The following is a 20,220-nucleotide window of genomic DNA, read 5'->3' on the forward strand; positions in this document are numbered from 1 at the left end:
ATATACAGTAGTTATCTATTCTGTATATAGTTATACATACTGTATAATATACAGTAGTTATCTATTCTGTATATAGTTAAACATACTGTATAATATACAGTACTTATCTATTCTGTATATAGTTATACATACTGTATAATATACAGTAGTTACCTATTCTGTATATAGTTATACATACAGTATAATATACAGTACTTATCTATTCTGTATATAGTTATACATACTGTATAATATACAGTACTTATCTATTCTGTATATAGTTATACATACTGTATAATATACAGTGCTTATCTATTCTGTATATAGTTATACATACTGTATAATATACAGTACTTATCTATTCTGTATATAGTTATGCATACTGTATAATATACAGTAGTTATCTATTCTGTATATAGTTATACATACTGTATAATATACAGTACTTATCTATTCTGTATATAGTTATACATACTGTATAATATACAGTACTTATCTATTCTGTATATAGTTATACATACTGTATAATATACAGTACTTATCTATTCTGTATATAGTTTAATGTATTGTATAATATACAGTACTTATCTATTCTGTATATAGTTATACATACAGTATAATATACAGTACTTATCTATTCTGTATATAGTTAAATGTATTGTATAATATACAGTACTTATCTATTCTGTATATAGTTATACATACTGTATAATATACAGTACTTATCTATTCTGTATATAGTTATACATACAGTATAATATACAGTAGTTATCTATTCTGTATATAGTTATACATACTGTATAATATACAGTACTTATCTATTCTGTATATAGTTATACATAATGTATAATATACAGTACTTATCTATTCTGTATATAGTTATACATACTGTATAATATACAGTACTTATCTATTCTGTATATAGTTATACATAATGTATAATATACAGTACTTATCTATTCTGTATATAGTTATACATACTGTATAATATACAGTACTTATCTATTCTGTATATAGTTAAATGTATTGTATAATATACAGTACTTATCTATTCTGTATATAGTTATACATACAGTATAATATACAGTACTTATCTATTCTGTATATAGTTAAATGTATTGTATAATATACAGTACTTATCTATTCTGTATATAGTTATACATACTGTATAATATACAGTACTTATCTATTCTGTATATAGTTATACATACTGTATAATATACAGTACTTATCTATTCTGTATATAGTTATACATACAGTATAATATACAGTAGTTATCTATTCTGTATATAGTTATACATACTGTATAATATACAGTACTTATCTATTCTGTATATAGTTATACATAATGTATAATATACAGTACTTATCTATTCTGTATATAGTTATACATACTGTATAATATACAGTACTTATCTATTCTGTATATAGTTATACATAATGTATAATATACAGTACTTATCTATTCTGTATATAGTTATACATACTGTATAATATACAGTACTTATCTATTCTGTATATAGTTAAATGTATTGTATAATATACAGTACTTATCTATTCTGTATATAGTTATACATACAGTATAATATACAGTACTTATCTATTCTGTATATAGTTAAATGTATTGTATAATATACAGTACTTATCTATTCTGTATATAGTTATACATACTGTATAATATACAGTACTTATCTATTCTGTATATAGTTATACATACTGTATAATATACAGTACTTATCTATTCTGTATATAGTTATACATACAGTATAATATACAGTAGTTATCTATTCTGTATATAGTTATACATACTGTATAACATACAGTACTTATCTATTCTGTATATAGTTATACATACTGTATAATATACAGTACTTATCTATTCTGTATATAGTTATACATACTGTATAATATACAGTACTTATCTATTCTGTATATAGTTATACATACTGTATAATATACAGTACTTATCTATTCTGTATATAGTTATACATACTGTATAATATACAGTACTTATCTATTCTGTATATAGTTATACATACTGTATAATATACAGTACTTATCTATTCTGTATATAGTTATACATACTGTATAATATACAGTACTTATCTATTCTGTATATAGTTAAATGTATTGTATAATATACAGTACTTATCTATTCTGTATATAGTTATACATACTGTATAATATACAGTACTTATCTATTCTGTATATAGTTATACATACTGTATAATATACAGTAGTTATCTATTCTGTATATAGTTATACATACTGTATAATATACAGTACTTATCTATTCTGTATATAGTTATACATACTGTATAATATACAGTACTTATCTATTCTGTATATAGTTATACATACTGTATAATATACAGTAGTTATCTATTCTGTATAAAGTTAAATGTACTGTATAATATACAGTAGTTATCTATTCTGTATATAGTTATACATACTGTATAATATACAGTAGTTATCTATTCTGTATATAGTTTTACATACTATATAATATACAGTACTTATCTATTCTGTATATAGTTATACATACTGTATAATATACAGTACTTATCTATTCTGTATATAGTTATACATACTGTATAATATACAGTACTTATCTCTTCTGTATATAGTTAAATGTATTGTATAATATACAGTACTTATCTATTCTGTATATAGTTATACATACTGTATAATATACAGTAGTTATCTATTCTGTATATAGTTATACATACTGTATAATATACAGTACTTATCTATTCTGTATATAGTTATACATACTGTATAATATACAGTAGTTATCTATTCTGTATATAGTTATACATACTGTATAATATACAGTACTTATCTATTCTGTATATAGTTATACATACTGTATAATATACAGTACTTATCTATTCTGTATATAGTTATACATACTGTATAATATACAGTAGTTATCTATTCTGTATAAAGTTAAATGTACTGTATAATATACAGTAGTTATCTATTCTGTATATAGTTATACATACTGTATAATATACAGTAGTTATCTATTCTGTATATAGTTTTACATACTATATAATATACAGTACTTATCTATTCTGTATATAGTTATACATACTGTATAATATACAGTACTTATCTATTCTGTATATAGTTATACATACTGTATAATATACAGTACTTATCTATTCTGTATATAGTTAAATGTATTGTATAATATACAGTACTTATCTATTCTGTATATAGTTATACATACTGTATAATATACAGTAGTTATCTATTCTGTATATAGTTATACATACTGTATAATATACAGTACTTATCTATTCTGTATATAGTTATACATACTGTATAATATACAGTACTTATCTATTCTGTATATAGTTATACATACTGTATAATATACAGTACTTATCTATTCTGTATATAGTTATACATACAGTATAATATACAGTACTTATCTATTCTGTATATAGTTATACATACTGTATAATATACAGTAGTTATCTATTCTGTATATAGTTATACATACTGTATAATATACAGTACTTATCTATTCTGTATATAGTTATACATACTGTATAATATACAGTACTTATCTATTCTGTATATAGTTATACATACTGTATAATATACAGTACTTATCTATTCTGTATATAGTTATACATACTGTATAATATACAGTACTTATCTATTCTGTATATAGTTATACATACTGTATAATATACAGTACTTATCTATTCTGTATATAGTTATACATACTGTATAATATACAGTACTTATCTATTCTGTATATAGTTATACATACTGTATAATATACAGTTATACATACTGTATAATATACAGTACTTATCTATTCTGTATATAGTTATACATACTGTATAATATACAGTACTTATCTATTCTGTATATAGTTATACATACTGTATAATATACAGTACTTATCTACATACTGTATAATATACAGTACTTATCTATTCTGTATATAGTTATACATACTGTATAATATACAGTACTTATCTATTCTGTATATAGTTATACATACTGTATAATATACAGTAGTTATCTATTCTGTATATAGTTATACATACTGTATAATATACAGTAGTTATCTATTCTGTATATAGTTATACATACTGTATAATATACAGTACTTATCTATTCTGTATATAGTTACATGTACTGTATAATATACAGTACTTATCTATTCTGTATATAGTTATACATACTGTATAATATACAGTACTTATCTATTCTGTATATAGTTATACATACTGTATAATATACAGTAGTTATCTATTCTGTATATAGTTATACATACTGTATAATATACAGTAGTTATCTATTCTGTATATAGTTATACATACTGTATAATATACAGTAGTTATCTATTCTGTATATAGTTATACATACTGTATAATATACAGTAGTTATCTATTCTGTATATAGTTATACATACTGTATAATATACAGTAGTTATCTATTCTGTATATAGTTATACATACTGTATAATATACAGTAGTTATCTATTCTGTATATAGTTATACATACTGTATAATATACAGTAGTTATCTATTCTGTATATAGTTATACATACTGTATAATATACAGTAGTTATCTATTCTGTATATAGTTATACATACTGTATAATATACAGTAGTTATCTATTCTGTATATAGTTATACATACTGTATAATATACAGTACTTATCTATTCTGTATATAGTTATACATACTGTATAATATACAGTAGTTATCTATTCTGTATATAGTTATACATACTGTATAATATACAGTAGTTATCTATTCTGTATATAGTTATACATACTGTATAATATACAGTAGTTATCTATTCTGTATATAGTTATACATACTGTATAATATACAGTAGTTATCTATTCTGTATATAGTTATACATACTGTATAATATACAGTAGTTATCTATTCTGTATATAGTTATACATACTGTATAATATACAGTAGTTATCTATTCTGTATATAGTTATACATACTGTATAATATACAGTAGTTATCTATTCTGTATATAGTTATACATACTGTATAATATACAGTACTTATCTATTCTGTATATAGTTATACATACTGTATAATATACAGTACTTATCTATTCTGTATATAGTTATACATACTGTATAATATACAGTAGTTATCTATTCTGTATATAGTTATACATACAGTATAATATACAGTACTTATCTATTCTGTATATAGTTATACATACTGTATAATATACAGTACTTATCTATTCTGTATATAGTTATACATACTGTATAATATACAGTACTTATCTATTCTGTATATAGTTATACATACTGTATAATATACAGTACTTATCTATTCTGTATATAGTTATACATACTGTATAATATACAGTACTTATCTATTCTGTATATAGTTATACATACTGTATAATATACAGTACTTATCTATTCTGTATATAGTTATACATACTGTATAATATACAGTACTTATCTATTCTGTATATAGTTATACATACAGTATAATATACAGTAGTTATCTATTCTGTATATAGTTATACATACTGTATAATATACAGTACTTATCTATTCTGTATATAGTTATACATACTGTATAATATACAGTACTTATCTATTCTGTATATAGTTATACATACTGTATAATATACAGTACTTATCTATTCTGTATATAGTTATACATACTGTATAATATACAGTACTTATCTATTCTGTATATAGTTATACATACTGTATAATATACAGTACTTATCTATTCTGTATATAGTTATACATACTGTATAATATACAGTACTTATCTATTCTGTATATAGTTATACATACTGTATAATATACAGTACTTATCTATTCTGTATATAGTTAAATATACTGTATAATATACAGTACTTATCTATTCTGTATATAGTTATACATACTGTATAATATACAGTACTTATCTATTCTGTATATAGTTATACATACTGTATAATATACAGTAGTTATCTATTCTGTATATAGTTATACATACTGTATAATATACAGTACTTATCTATTCTGTATATAGTTATACATACTGTATAATATACAGTACTTATCTATTCTGTATATAGTTATACATACTGTATAATATACAGTAGTTATCTATTCTGTATATAGTTATACATACAGTATAATATACAGTAGTTATCTATTCTGTATATAGTTATACATACTGTATAATATACAGTAGTTATCTATTCTGTATATAGTTATACATACTGTATAATATACAGTACTTATCTATTCTGTATATAGTTATACATACTGTATAATATACAGTACTTATCTATTCTGTATATAGTTATACATACTGTATAATATACAGTACTTATCTATTCTGTATATAGTTATACATACTGTATAATATACAGTAGTTATCTATTCTGTATATAGTTATACATACTGTATAATATACAGTAGTTATCTATTCTGTATAAAGTTAAATGTACAGTTCACAAACCATCCTCATTTCCCCGTACAGACAGTGTGAATTACAAAATTGTGGACTTTATGGAAATTAATTGTTGACATGACTGACATGGTGAACTCCATGAAATATAATGTTTCCTGTATGTACTGTGGATTTCTGTACCGATGTTCTCTGCACACGTAAATAAAATGCCTTATTGTCCAAGTATAACATTTATTTATTTACCACCTTTAACCAAGGCCCTATTCCCCATATAGTGCCCTACCATTAACCAAGGCCCTATTCCCCATATAGTGCCCTACCTTTAACCAAGGCCCTATTCCCCATATAGTGCCCTACCTTTAACCAAGGCCCTATTCCCCATATAGTGCCCTACCATTAACCAAGGCCCTATTCCCCATATAGTGCCCTACCATTAACCAAGGCCCTATTCCCCATATAGTGCCCTACCTTTAACCAAGGCCCTATTCCCCATATAGTGCCCTACCTTTAACCAAGGCCGTATTCCCCATATAGTCCACTACCTTTAACCAAGGCTCTATTCCCCATATAGTGCCCTACCTTTAACCAAGGCCCTATTCCCCATATAGTGCCCTACCTTTAACCAAGGCCCTATTCCCCATATAGTGCCCTACCTTTAACCAAGGCCCTATTCCCCATATAGTGCCCTACCTTTAACCAAGGCCCTATTCCCCATATAGTGCCCTACCTTTAACCAAGGCCCTATACCCCATATAGTGCCCTACCTTTAACCAAGGCCCTATTCCCCATATAGTCCACTACCTTTAACCAAGGCCCTATTCCCCATATAGTCCACTACCTTTAACCAAGGCCCTATTCCCCATATAGTGCCCTACCTTTAACCAAGGCCCTATTCCCCATATAGTGCCCTACCTTTAACCAAGGCCCTATACCCCATATAGTGCCCTACCTTTAACCAAGGCCCTATTCCCCATATAGTGCCCTACCTTTAACCAAGGCCCTATACCCCATATAGTGCCCTACCTTTAACCAAGGCCCACACACTGGTGGAAAGTTGTGCATTATCTAGGGAATTAGGGTCCAGCCAAAGCCCTTCATTGGAACAGAGCTTTGACCTTGTAGCAGAACGGTGAGTCTGAGCAGAGCAGCATCTTCCTGAAGGTGTGTCGTAGCTCTGCGCTGCGGAAGGCGTAGATGGCCGGGTCTACGGCGGCGTGACTCATCAGCAGAACCAAATTCAGCTGGAACAGAGAACGGTAGCACTCACAGTAAGGGTTCTCTACGCACACCATGAGGAGGAGGAGATGGAGGAAGAAAGGTGCCCAGCACACCACGAACACACCGAACAGCATGGTGAGCGTGAGAGCCCCCCGGAGGCTGCGGTGAGGCGTGGCACTCCCGGGCAGCGCTGCAATCTTCCTGGCGTGGGACCGAGCCAACAGGAACATGTGGACGTAGAGGAAGAGGATGAGGAGCAGCGAGACGAGGAAGAGCACGATGAAAAAGATCTTGATGACCGCGGCGTCGCAGAACGCCACCATGACCGCCCCGGCGACGCCGCAAAGCGCCCAGATCCCCGCCAGGGCGGCGACGGCTCGCCTCATGGTCATGATGTTGTGGTAGCGCAGCGCGTGGAAGATGGTGACGTAGCGGTCCACAGCGATGGCCAGGAAGCTACAGATACAACCAATAAAGGACATGCAGAGCAGCGCGTCTATGACGTCGTCGACCCTCCGGACGGAGTCCCCTCGGGAGTCCAGTTGGCCGACGTCGCTGAACACCATCATCAGGGTCTCCCAGGTCTTGCAGAGGGAGGAGACGGTGTTGAACGTGGCCAGGCTACAGATAAACATGTACATCGGGGAGTGGAGGTTCTTGTTGCGCACCACGGCCAACACCACCAATAGGTTCTCACCGAGAGACACCATACCCAACACAAAGAACACCAGGTGGGGGACCTTCACCACCTGGCAGTCTGTGTGGTTGGACGGGAGAGCTGAGCCATCATTCATCATGGAGACCACAGACAGTGTCAGAGCAACGTCCAACAGCAGATCAGATCAGGGTGTTTCAGAGTAACGTCCAGAATAAATCAGATCAGAGTTTTTCAGAGTAACGTCCAGATCAGATCAGAACAGGGTGTTTCAGAGTAACGTCCAGATCAGATCAGAACAGGGCGTTTCATCTTTAATTCAGACAGTTGGTGGTACTGTCTCCTCAGCAGTGTGATGGCACTCTGAATGGACCTGCTGGGTGGTGGTTGGGTTGTGATGGATCACGTTAGTAGACCAGGTACTCTGGAGAGGAGGAGATGATTCTGGAGATGAGGAGATGATTCTGGAGAGGAGGAGATGATTCTAGAGAGGAGGAGATGATTCTGGAGAGGAGGAGATGATTCTGGAGAGGAGGAGATGATTCTGGAGAGGAGGAGATGATTCTGGAGAGGAGGAGATGATTCTAGAGAGGAGGAGATGATTCTGGAGAGGAGGAGATGATTCTGGAGAGGAGGAGATGATTCTGGAGAGGAGGAGATGATTCTAGAGAGGAGGAGATGATTCTAGAGAGGAGGAGATGATTCTAGAGAGGAGGAGATGATTCTAGAGAGGAGGAGATGATTCTGGAGAGGAGGAGATGATTCTGGAGAGGAGGAGATGATTCTAGAGAGGAGGAGATGATTCTAGAGAGGAGGAGATGATTCTAGAGAGGAGGAGATGATTCTAGAGAGGAGGAGATGATTCTGGAGAGGAGGAGATGATTCTAGAGAGGAGGAGATGATTCTAGAGAGGAGGAGATGATTCTAGAGAGGAGGAGATGATTCTAGAGAGGAGGAGATGATTCTGGAGAGGAGGAGATGACACCCACCTGTGGAAAGAACAAAAACATGAAAGAAATTACATCAAATTTAATTGAACACAAGATGAGATAATGGCCAGGACATCGTGATATACAGGCCTAAGGCCTTGCCATCGTGATATACAGGCCTAAGGCCTTGTGTGTGTGTGTGTGTGTGTGTGTGTGTGTGTGTGTGTGTGTGTGTGTGTGTGTGTGTGTGTGTGTGTGTGTGTGTGTGTGTGTGTGTGTGTGTGTGTGTGTGTGTGTGTGGTGTGTGGTGTGTGTGTGGTGTGTGTGTGTGTGTGTGTGGTGTGTGTGTGTGTGTGTGTGTGTGTGTGTGTGTGTGTGTGTGTGTGTGTGTGGTGTGTGTGGTGTGTGTGTGTGTGTGTGTGTGTGTGTGTGTGTGTGTGTACGCGTGTGTTTGTTATGTGTGTATGTATGTAGTGTATGTAGTGTATGTGCACGTGTGGGGGAAGCCAAGACTCCTCCACTCCAAAGAAAAAACATATTACAGCATATGTGTTGTGATAATTGTGTTGTTTGCTCTATAACCTGTTAGTTCATATGCCTTGCCATCGTGATATATAGGCCTTGCCATCGTGATATATAGGCCTAAGGCCTTGCCATCGTGATATATAGGCCTAAGGCCTTGACATCGTGATATATAGGCCTTGCCATCGTGATATATAGGCCTTGCCATCGTGATATACAGGCCTAAGGCCTTGCCATCGTGATATATAGGCCTAAGGCCTTGCCATCGTGATATACAGGCCTTGCCATCGTGATATATAGGCCTAAGGCCTTGCCATAGTGATATATACGCCTAAGGCCTTGCCATCGTGATATATAGGCCTAAGGCCTTGCCATCGTGATATACAGGCCTAAGGCCTTGCCATCGTGATATATAGGCCTAAGGCCTTGCCATCGTGATATACAGGCCTAAGGCCTTGCCATCGTGATATACAGGCCTAAGGCCTTGCAATCGTGATATACAGGCCTTGCCATCGTGATATATAGGCCTAAGGCCTTGCCATCGTGATATATAGGCCTTGCCATCGTGATATATAGGCCTAAGGCCTTGCCATTGTGATATACAGGCCTTGCCATCGTGATATACAGGCCTAAGGCCTTGCCATCGTGATATACAGGCCTGAGGCCTTGCCATCGTGATATATAGGCCTAAGGCCATCGTGATATACAGGCCTAAGGCCTTGCCATCGTGATATACAGGCCTTGCCATCGTGATATATACGCCTAAGGCCTTGCCATCGTGATATATAGGCCTAAGGCCTTGCCATCGTGATATACAGGCCTTGCCATCGTGATATATAGGCCTAAGGCCTTGCCATCGTGATATACAGGCCTAAGGCCTTGCCATCGTGATATACAGGCCTAAGGCCTTGCAATCGTGATATACAGGCCTTGCCATCGTGATATATAGGCCTAAGGCCTTGCCATAGCGATATATACGCCTAAGGCCTTGCCATCGTGATATATAGGCCTAAGGCCTTGCCATCGTGATATACAGGCCTTGCCATCGTGATATATAGGCCTAAGGCCTTGCCATCGTGATATACAGGCCTAAGGCCTTGCCATCGTGATATACGGGCCTAAGGCCTTGCAATCGTGATATACAGGCCTTGCCATCGTGATATATAGGCCTAAGGCCTTGCCATAGTGATATATAGGCCTAAGGCCTTGCCATCGTGATATATAGGCCTTGCCATCGTGATATATAGGCCTAAGGCCTTGCCATCGTGATATACAGGCCTTGCCATCGTGATATACAGGCCTGAGGCCTTGCCATCGTGATATACAGGCCTGAGGCCTTGCCATCGTGATATACAGGCCTGAGGCCTTGCCATCGTGATATATAGGCCTAAGGCCTTGCCATCGTGATATACAGGCCTTGCCATCGTGATATACAGGCCTGAGGCCTTGCCATCGTGATATATAGGCCTGAGGCCTTGCCATCGTGATATACAGGCCTAAGGCCTTGACATCGTGATATACAGGCCTAAGGCCTTGACATCGTGATATATAGGCCTAAGGCCTTGCCATCGTGATATACAGGCCTAAGGCCTTGACATCGTGATATACAGGCCTAAGGCCTTGCCATCGTGATATATAGGCCTAAGGCCTTGCCATCGTGATATACAGGCCTAAGGCCTTGCCATCGTGATATACAGGCCTTGCCATCGTGATATATAGGCCTTGCCATCGTGATATATAGGCCTAAGGCCTTGACATCGTGATATATAGGCCTAAGGCCTTGCCATTGTGATATATAGGCCTAAGGCTGTTTCATCAGACCAGAGGACATTTCTCCTAAAAGTACGATCTTTGTCCCCATGTGCAGTTGCAAACCGTAGTCTGGCTTTTTTTAATGGCGGTTTTGGAGCAGAGGCTTCTTCCTTGCAGAGCGGCCTTTCAGGTTATGTCGATATAGGACTCGTTTTACTGTGGATATAGATACTTTTATACCTGTTTCCTCCAGCATCTTCACAAGGTCCTTTGCTGTTGTTCTGGGATTTATTTGCACTTTTCGCACCAAAGCACATTCATCTCTAGGAGACAGAACGCGTCTCCTTCCTGAGCGGTATGACGGCTGCGTGGTCCCATGGTGTTTATACTGGTGTACTATTGTTTGTACAGATGAACGTGGTACCTTCAGGCGTTTGGAAATTGCTCCCAGGGATGAACCAGACTTGTGGAGGTCTATAATTTTTTTTTCAAAGGTCTTGGCTGATTTATTTAGATTTTCCCAGGATGTCAAGCAAAGAGGCACTGAGAATTGACTCAAATGATGTCAATTAGCCTATCAGAAGCTTTTAAAGCCATGACATCATTAGACTGGAATTTTCCAAGCTGTTTAAAGGCAACTTAGTGTATGTAAACTTCTGACCCACTGGAATTATGATACAGCGAATGATAAGTGAAATAATCTGTCTGTAAACAATTGTTGGAAAAATGACTTGTGTCGTGCACAAAGTAGCTGACATCGCTCGTCCGTATGTATATTAGTCTTTAGATGTGTGTGCATTGGGTATCTGCTGTGTAATGTGTGTGTATTGGGTATATGCTGTGTAATGTGTGTGTATATGCTGTGTAATGTGTGTGTATTGGGTATATGCTGTGTAATGTGTGTGTATATGCTGTGTAATGTGTGTGCATTGGGTATATGCTGTGTAATGTGTGTGTATATGCTGTGTAATGTGTGTGTATATGCTGTGTAATGTGTGGGTATCTGCTGTGTAACGTGTGTGTATTGGGTATATGCTGTGTAATGTGTGGGTATCTGCTGTGTAATGTGTGTGTATATGCTGTGTAATGTGTGTGTATATGCTGTGTAATGTGTGTGCATTGGGTATATGCTGTGTAATGTGTGTGTATATGCTGTGTAATGTGTGTGTATATGCTGTGTAATGTGTGTGTATATGCTGTGTAATGTGTGTGCATTGCGTATCTGCTGTGTAACTCGTTAGATATTACTGCACAGACGGAGCAAGAAGCACAAGCATTTCACTGCAACCGCGATTCACTGCACCGCGTTTCACTGCACCCGCGTTTCACTGCACCCGCGATTCACTGCACCCGCGATTCACTACACCCGCGATTCACTGCACCCGCGTTTCACTACACCCGCGATTCACTACACCCGCGTTTCACTACACCCGCGTTTCACTGCACCCGCAATTCACTACACTATCTTAGTCCGTTCCGCTCTGACATCGCTCGTCCGTATGTATATTAGTCTTAATTCATTCCTACTTAGATGTGTGTGCATTGGGTATATGCTGTGTAATGTGTGGGTATATGCTGTGTAATGTGTGTGCATTGGGTATATGCTGTGTAATGTGTGGGTATATGCTGTGTAATGTGTGTGTATTGGGTATCTGCTGTGTAATGTGTGGGTTTTGGGTATATGCTGTGTAATGTGTGTGTATATGCTGTGTAATGTGTGTGTATATGCTGTGTAATGTGTGTGTATATGCTGTGTAATGTGTGTGTATTGGGTATCTGCTGTGTAATGTGTGTGTATATGCTGTGTAATGTGTGTGTATTGGGTATCTGCTGTGTAATGTGTGTGCATTGGGTATATGCTGTGTAATGTGTGTGTATATGCTGTGTAATGTGTGTGTATTGGGTATCTGCTGTGTAATGTGTGTGTATTGGGTATATGCTGTGTAATGTGTGTGTATTGGGTATATGCTGTGTAATGTGTGGGTATATGCTGTGTAATGTGTGTGTATTGGGTATCTGCTGTGTAATGTGTGTGTATATGCTGTGTAATGTGTGTGTATTGGTATATGCTGTGTAAGTGTGTGTATTGGTATATGCTGTGTAATGTGTGTGTATTGGGTATCTGCTGTGTAATGTGTGTGTATTGGGTATATGCTGTGTAATGTGTGGTATTGGGTATATGCTGTGTAATGTGTGTGCATTGGGTATATGCTGTGTAATGTGTGTGCATTGGGTATATGCTGTGTAATGTGTGTGTATATGCTATGTAATGTGTGTGTATTGGGTATCTGCTGTGTAATGTGTGGGTATTGGGTATATGCTGTGTAATGTGTGTGTATATGCTGTGTAATGTGTGTGTATATGCTGTGTAATGTGTGTGTATTGGGTATCTGCTGTGTAATGTGTGTGTATATGCTGTGTAATGTGTGTGTATTGGGTATCTGCTGTGTAATGTGTGTGCATTGGGTATATGCTGTGTAATGTGTGTGTATATGCTGTGTAATGTGTGTGTATTGGGTATATGCTGTGTAATGTGTGTGTATTGGGTATCTGCTGTGTAATGTGTGTGTATTGGGTATATGCTGTGTAATGTGTGTGTATATGCTGTGTAATGTGTGTGTATTGGGTATCTTCTGTGTAATGTGTGTGTATTGGGTATCTGCTGTGTAATGTGTGTGTATATGCTGTGTAATGTGTGTGTATATGCTGTGTAATGTGTGTGTATCTGCTGTGTAATGTGTGGGTATTGGGTATATGCTGTGTAATGTGTGTGTATATGCTGTGTAATGTGTGTGTATATGCTGTGTAATGTGTGTGTATTGGGTATCTGCTGTGTAATGTGTGTGTATATGCTGTGTAATGTGTGTGTATTGGGTATCTGCTGTGTAATGTGTGTGCATTGGGTATATGCTGTGTAATGTGTGTGTATATGCTGTGTAATGTGTGTGTATTGGGTATATGCTGTGTAATGTGTGTGTATTGGGTATCTGCTGTGTAATGTGTGTGTATTGGGTATATGCTGTGTAATGTGTGTGTATATGCTGTGTAATGTGTGTGTATTGGGTATCTTCTGTGTAATGTGTGTGTATTGGGTATCTGCTGTGTAATGTGTGTGTATATGCTGTGTAATGTGTGTGTATATGCTGTGTAATGTGTGTGTATATGCTGTGTAATGTGTGTGTATCTGCTGTGTAATGTGTGGGTATCTGCTGTGTAATGTGTGTGTATATGCTGTGTAATGTGTGTGTATTGGGTATCTGCTGTGTAATGTGTGTGCATTGGGTATATGCTGTGTAATGTGTGTGTATATGCTGTGTAATGTGTGTGTATATGCTGTGTAATGTGTGTGTATATGCTGTGTAATGTGTGTGTATATGCTGTGTAATGTGTGTGTATTGTGTGTGCATTGGGTATCTGCTGTATAACTCGTTAGATATTACTGCACAGGCGGAGCAAGAAGCACAAGCATTTCACTGCACCCGCGTTTCACTGCACCCGCGATTCACTGCACCCGCGTTTCACTACACCCGCGTTTCACTACACCCGCGTTTCACTGCACCCGCGTTTCACTGCACCCGCGTTTCACTGCACCGCGTTTCACTGCACCCGCGTTTCACTGCACCCGCGTTTCACTGCACCCGCGATTCACTGCACCCGCGTTTCACTGCACCCGCGATTCACTGCACCCGCGTTTCACTGCACCCGCGATTCACTGCACCCGCGATTCACTGCACCCGCGATTCACTGCACCCGCGTTTCACTGCACCCGCGTTTCACTGCACCCGCGATTCACTGCACCCGCGATTCACTGCACCACCATGTCTTAGATCTATCCAGGCTGAACTGTATCCACTGTATCCACCATGTCTTAGATCTATCCAGGCTGAACTGTATCCACCATGTCTTAGATCTATCCAGGCTGAACTGTATCCACCATGTCTTAGATCTATCCAGGCTGAACTGTATCCACTGTATCCACCATGTCTTAGATCTATCCAGGCTGAACTGTATCCACCATGTCTTAGATCTATCCAGGCTGAACTGTATCCACTGTATCCACCATGTCTTAGATCTATCCAGGCTGAACTGTATCCACCAAGATCTATCCAGGCTGAACTGTATCCACCATGTCTTAGATCTATCCAGGCTGAACTGTATCCACTGTATCCACCATGTCTTAGATCTATCCAGGCTGAACTGTATCCACCATGTCTTAGATCTATCCAGGCTGAACTGTATCCACCATGTCTTAGATCTATCCAGGCTGAACTGTATCCACCAAGATCTATCCAGGCTGAACTGTATCCACCATGTCTTAGATCTATCCAGGCTGAACTGTATCCACTGTATCCACCATGTCTTAGATCTATCCAGGCTGAACTGTATCCACCATGTCTTAGATCTATCCAGGCTGAACTGTATCCACTGTATCCACCATGTCTTAGATCTATCCAGGCTGAACTGTATCCACCATGTCTTAGATCTATCCAGGCTGAACTGTATCCACCATGTCTTAGATCTATCCAGGCTGAACTATTGATGAATCTTACCAGCGTGACGATATCTCTCCGAAAGCTCTCCAACCTGATGACTAGGAGGTCTTCAGGGCTGTTTAAAAATCCTTACAGGCTGTTGTGTTGTCCAGTCACTGTCCTGTCGGGTCTCATTACAGAGATCTATAGGAGAGTGGAACTGTACACTTCCTGCAGTAGGAGACTGAGGATATTTCCCAAATACCACCCTATTCACTACATAGTGCCCTGTGGGCCCTGGTCAAATGTAGTGTGCGCTGCATAGGGAATAGGTTGTCATTTGGGGAGGAAACCTGTGACGAACACTACTCTTGTTATTGTACCCTTGGGTGACGTCATCGACCGCTGGATGTTGTCTCTGCTGTTTCACAAGGCCTTCTGAACGACAACCCTCAACCCAAAAGCTGAAGCAAATTAAATGTTTTTTCTGTCATTGAAAGACGTGTGTTTTTCACCTACAGAAAAGCACTGACAATTATTATCTATTATCTAAATGAAATCTATTAGAAATGCATAACAAGGACCCAGCGCAGACTAACAGCATACCATACCAGGACCCAGTGCAGACTAACAGCATACCATACCAGGACCCAGTGCAGACCAGCAGCATACCATACAAGGACCCAGTGCAGACTAACAGCATACCATACCAGGACCCAGTGCAGACCAACAGCATACCATACCAGGACCCAGCGCAGACTAACAGCATACCGGGACCCAGTGCAGACCAACAGCATACCAGGACCCAGTGCAGACCAACAGCATACCATACCAGGACCCAGTGCAGACCAGCAGCATACCATACAAGGACCCAGTGCAGACTAACAGCATACCATACCAGGACCCAGTGCAGACCAACAGCATACCAGGACCCAGTGCAGACCAACAGCATACCATACCAGGACCCAGCACAGACCAACAGCATACCAGGACCCAGTGCAGACTAACAGCATACCAGGACCAAGTGCAGACCAACAGCATACCAGGACCCAGTGCAGACTAACAGCATACCATACCAGGACCCAGTGCAGACCAACAGCATACCAGGACCCAGTGCAGACTAACAGCATACCAGGACCCAGCGCAGACCAACAGCATACCAGGACCCAGTGCAGACTAACAGCATACCATACCAGGACCCAGCGCAGACCAACAGCATACCAGGACCCAGTGCAGACTAACAGCATACCATACCAGGACCCAGTGCAGACCAACAGCATACCAGGACCCAGTGCAGACTAACAGCATACCATACCAGGACCCAGTGCAGACTAACAGCATACCAGGACCCAGTGCAGACCAACAGCATACTAGGACCCAGTGCAGACTAACAGCATACCATAACAGGACCCAGTGCAGACTAACAGCATACCATACCAGGACCGAATGCAGACCAACAGCATACCATACCAGGACCCAGTGCAGACCAACAGCATACCATACCAGGACCCAGTGCAGACTAACAGCATACCATTCCAGGACCCAGTGCAGACCAACAGCATACCAGGACCCAGTGCAGACTAACAGCATACCATACCAGGACCCAGCGCAGACCAACAGCATACCACACCAGGACCCAGTGCAGACTAACAGCATACCAGGACCCAGCGCAGACCAACAGCATACCAGAACCCAGTGCAGACTAACAGCATACCATACCAGGACCCAGCGCAGACCAACAGCATACCAGGACCCAGTGCAGACTAACAGCATACCATACCAGGACCCAGTGCAGACTAACAGCATACCATAACAGGACCCAGTGCAGACTAACAGCATACCATACCAGGACCCAGTGCAGACTAACAGCATACCATACCAGGACCCATCGCAGACCAACAGTATACCATACCAGGACCCAGCGCAGACCAACAGTATACCATACCAGGACCCAGTGCAGACCAACAGCATACCATACCAGGACCCAGTGCAGACCAACAGCATACCATACCAGGACCCAGTGCAGACCAACAGCATACCATACCAGGACCCAGTGCAGACCAACATCATACCATACCAGGACCCAGTGCAGACCAACAGCATACCAGGACCCAGTGCAGACCAACAGCATACCAGGACCCAGTGCAGACCAACAGCATACCAGGACCCAGTGCAGACTAACAGCATACCATACCAGGACCCAGTGCAGACTAACAGCATACCATACCAGGACCCAGTTCAGACCAACAGCATACCATACCAGGACCCAGTGCAGACCAACAGCATACCATACCAGGACCCAGTGCAGACTAACAGCATACCATACCAGGACCCAGTGCAGACCAACAGCATACCATACCAGGACCCAGTGCAGACTAACAGCATACCATACCAGGACCCAGTGCAGACCAACAGCATACCATACCAGGACCCAGTGCAGACCAACAGCATACCAGGACCCAGTGCAGACCAACAGCATACCAGGACCCAGTGCAGACCAACAGCATACCAGGACCCAGTGCAGACCAACAGCATACCAGGACCCAGTGCAGACTAACAGCATACCATACCAGGACCCAGTGCAGACTAACAGCATACCAGGACCCAGTGCAGACTAACAGCATACCATACCAGGACCCAGTGCAGACCAACAGCATACCATACCAGGACCCAGTGCAGACCAACAGCATACCATACCAGGACCCAGTGCAGACTAACAGCATACCATACCAGGACCCAGTGCAGACCAACAGCATACCATACCAGGACCCAGTGCAGACCAACAGCATACCATACCAGGACCCAGTGCAGACCAACAGCATACCATACCAGGACCCAGTGCAGACCAACAGCATACCATACCAGGACCCAGTGCAGACCAACAGCATACCATACCAGGACCCAGTGCAGACAAACAGCATACCATACCAGGACCCAGTGCAGACTAACAGCATACCATACCAGGACCCAGTGCAGACCAACAGCATACCATACCAGGACCCAGTGCAGACCAACAGCATACCATACCAGGACCCAGTGCAGACCAACAGCATACCATACCAGGACCCAGTGCAGACCAACAGCATACCATACCAGGACCCAGTGCAGACCAACTGCATACCATACCAGGACCCAGTGCAGACCAACAGCATACCATACCAGGACCCAGTGCAGACAAACAGCATACCATACCAGGACCCAGTGCAGACTAACAGCATACCATACCAGGACCCAGTGCAGACCAACAGCATACCATACCAGGACCCAGTGCAGACCAACAGCATACCATACCAGGACCCAGTGCAGACCAACAGCATACCATACCAGGACCCAGCGCAGACCAACAGCATACCATACCAGGACCCAGTGCAGACTAACAGCATACCATACCAGGACCCAGTGCAGACCAACAGCATACCATACCAGGACCCAGTGCAGACCAACAGCATACCATACCAGGACCCAGTGCAGACCAACAGCATACCATACCAGGACCCAGTGCAGACCAACAGCATACCATACCAGGACCCAGTGCAGACCAACAGCATACCATACCAGGACCCAGTGCAGACCAACAGCATACCAGGACCCAGTGCAGACCAACAGCATACCATACCAGGACCCAGTGCAGACCAACAGCATACCATACCAGGACCCAGTGCAGACCAACAGCATACCATACCAGGACCCAGTGCAGACCAACAGCATACCATACCAGGACCCAGTGCAGACCAACAGCATACCATACCAGGACCCAGTGCAGACCAACAGCATACCATACCAGGACCCAGTGCAGACCAACAGCATACCATAACAGTCCTCTCTCTCCTCCCCTTGGCTGCAGGGGGAGGAGAGAGAGTCTGCCTGCTGCAGCGAGGGGGAGGAGAGATGTAGTCTCTCTCCAGTGCAGACTGTCCTCTCTCTCCTCCCCCTGGCTGCAGCAGGCCGACTGTCCACAAGCAGCACCATATCACCAGGTAACATTCTGAGTATGTTGTCTATCACTAGCAGCACCATATCACCAGGTAACATTCTGAGTATGTTGTCTATCACTAGCAGCACCATATCACCAGGTAACATTCTGAGGATGTTGTCTAGCAGCACCATATCACCAGGTAACATTCTGAGTGTGTTGTCTAACAGCACCATATCACCAGGTAACATTCTGAGTATGTTGTCTAGCAGCACCATATCACCAGGTAACATTCTGGGTGTGTTGTCTATCACTAGCAGCACCATATCACCAGGTAACATTCTGAGTATGTTGT

The 20,220-nt window shown here is 39.8% G+C and overlaps 1 protein-coding gene across 1 annotated transcript; it reads right to left on the reverse strand.

Moving 5' to 3' along the window:
* Positions 1 to 7,260: 7,260 nt before the first annotated feature.
* LOC106592485 (adrenocorticotropic hormone receptor-like) lies at positions 7,261 to 8,816 on the reverse strand. Its single transcript, XM_045711591.1, has one exon. The coding sequence runs from the start codon at positions 8,417 to 8,419 to the stop codon at positions 7,499 to 7,501; it is 921 nt and encodes a 306-aa protein (XP_045567547.1). The 5' UTR covers positions 8,420 to 8,816; the 3' UTR covers positions 7,261 to 7,498.
* Positions 8,817 to 20,220: the final 11,404 nt, after the last annotated feature.

This window comes from Salmo salar, unplaced genomic scaffold (genome assembly GCF_905237065.1).
Source record: "Salmo salar unplaced genomic scaffold, Ssal_v3.1, whole genome shotgun sequence".
In the NCBI taxonomy this organism is placed as follows: Eukaryota; Metazoa; Chordata; class Actinopteri; order Salmoniformes; family Salmonidae; genus Salmo; species Salmo salar.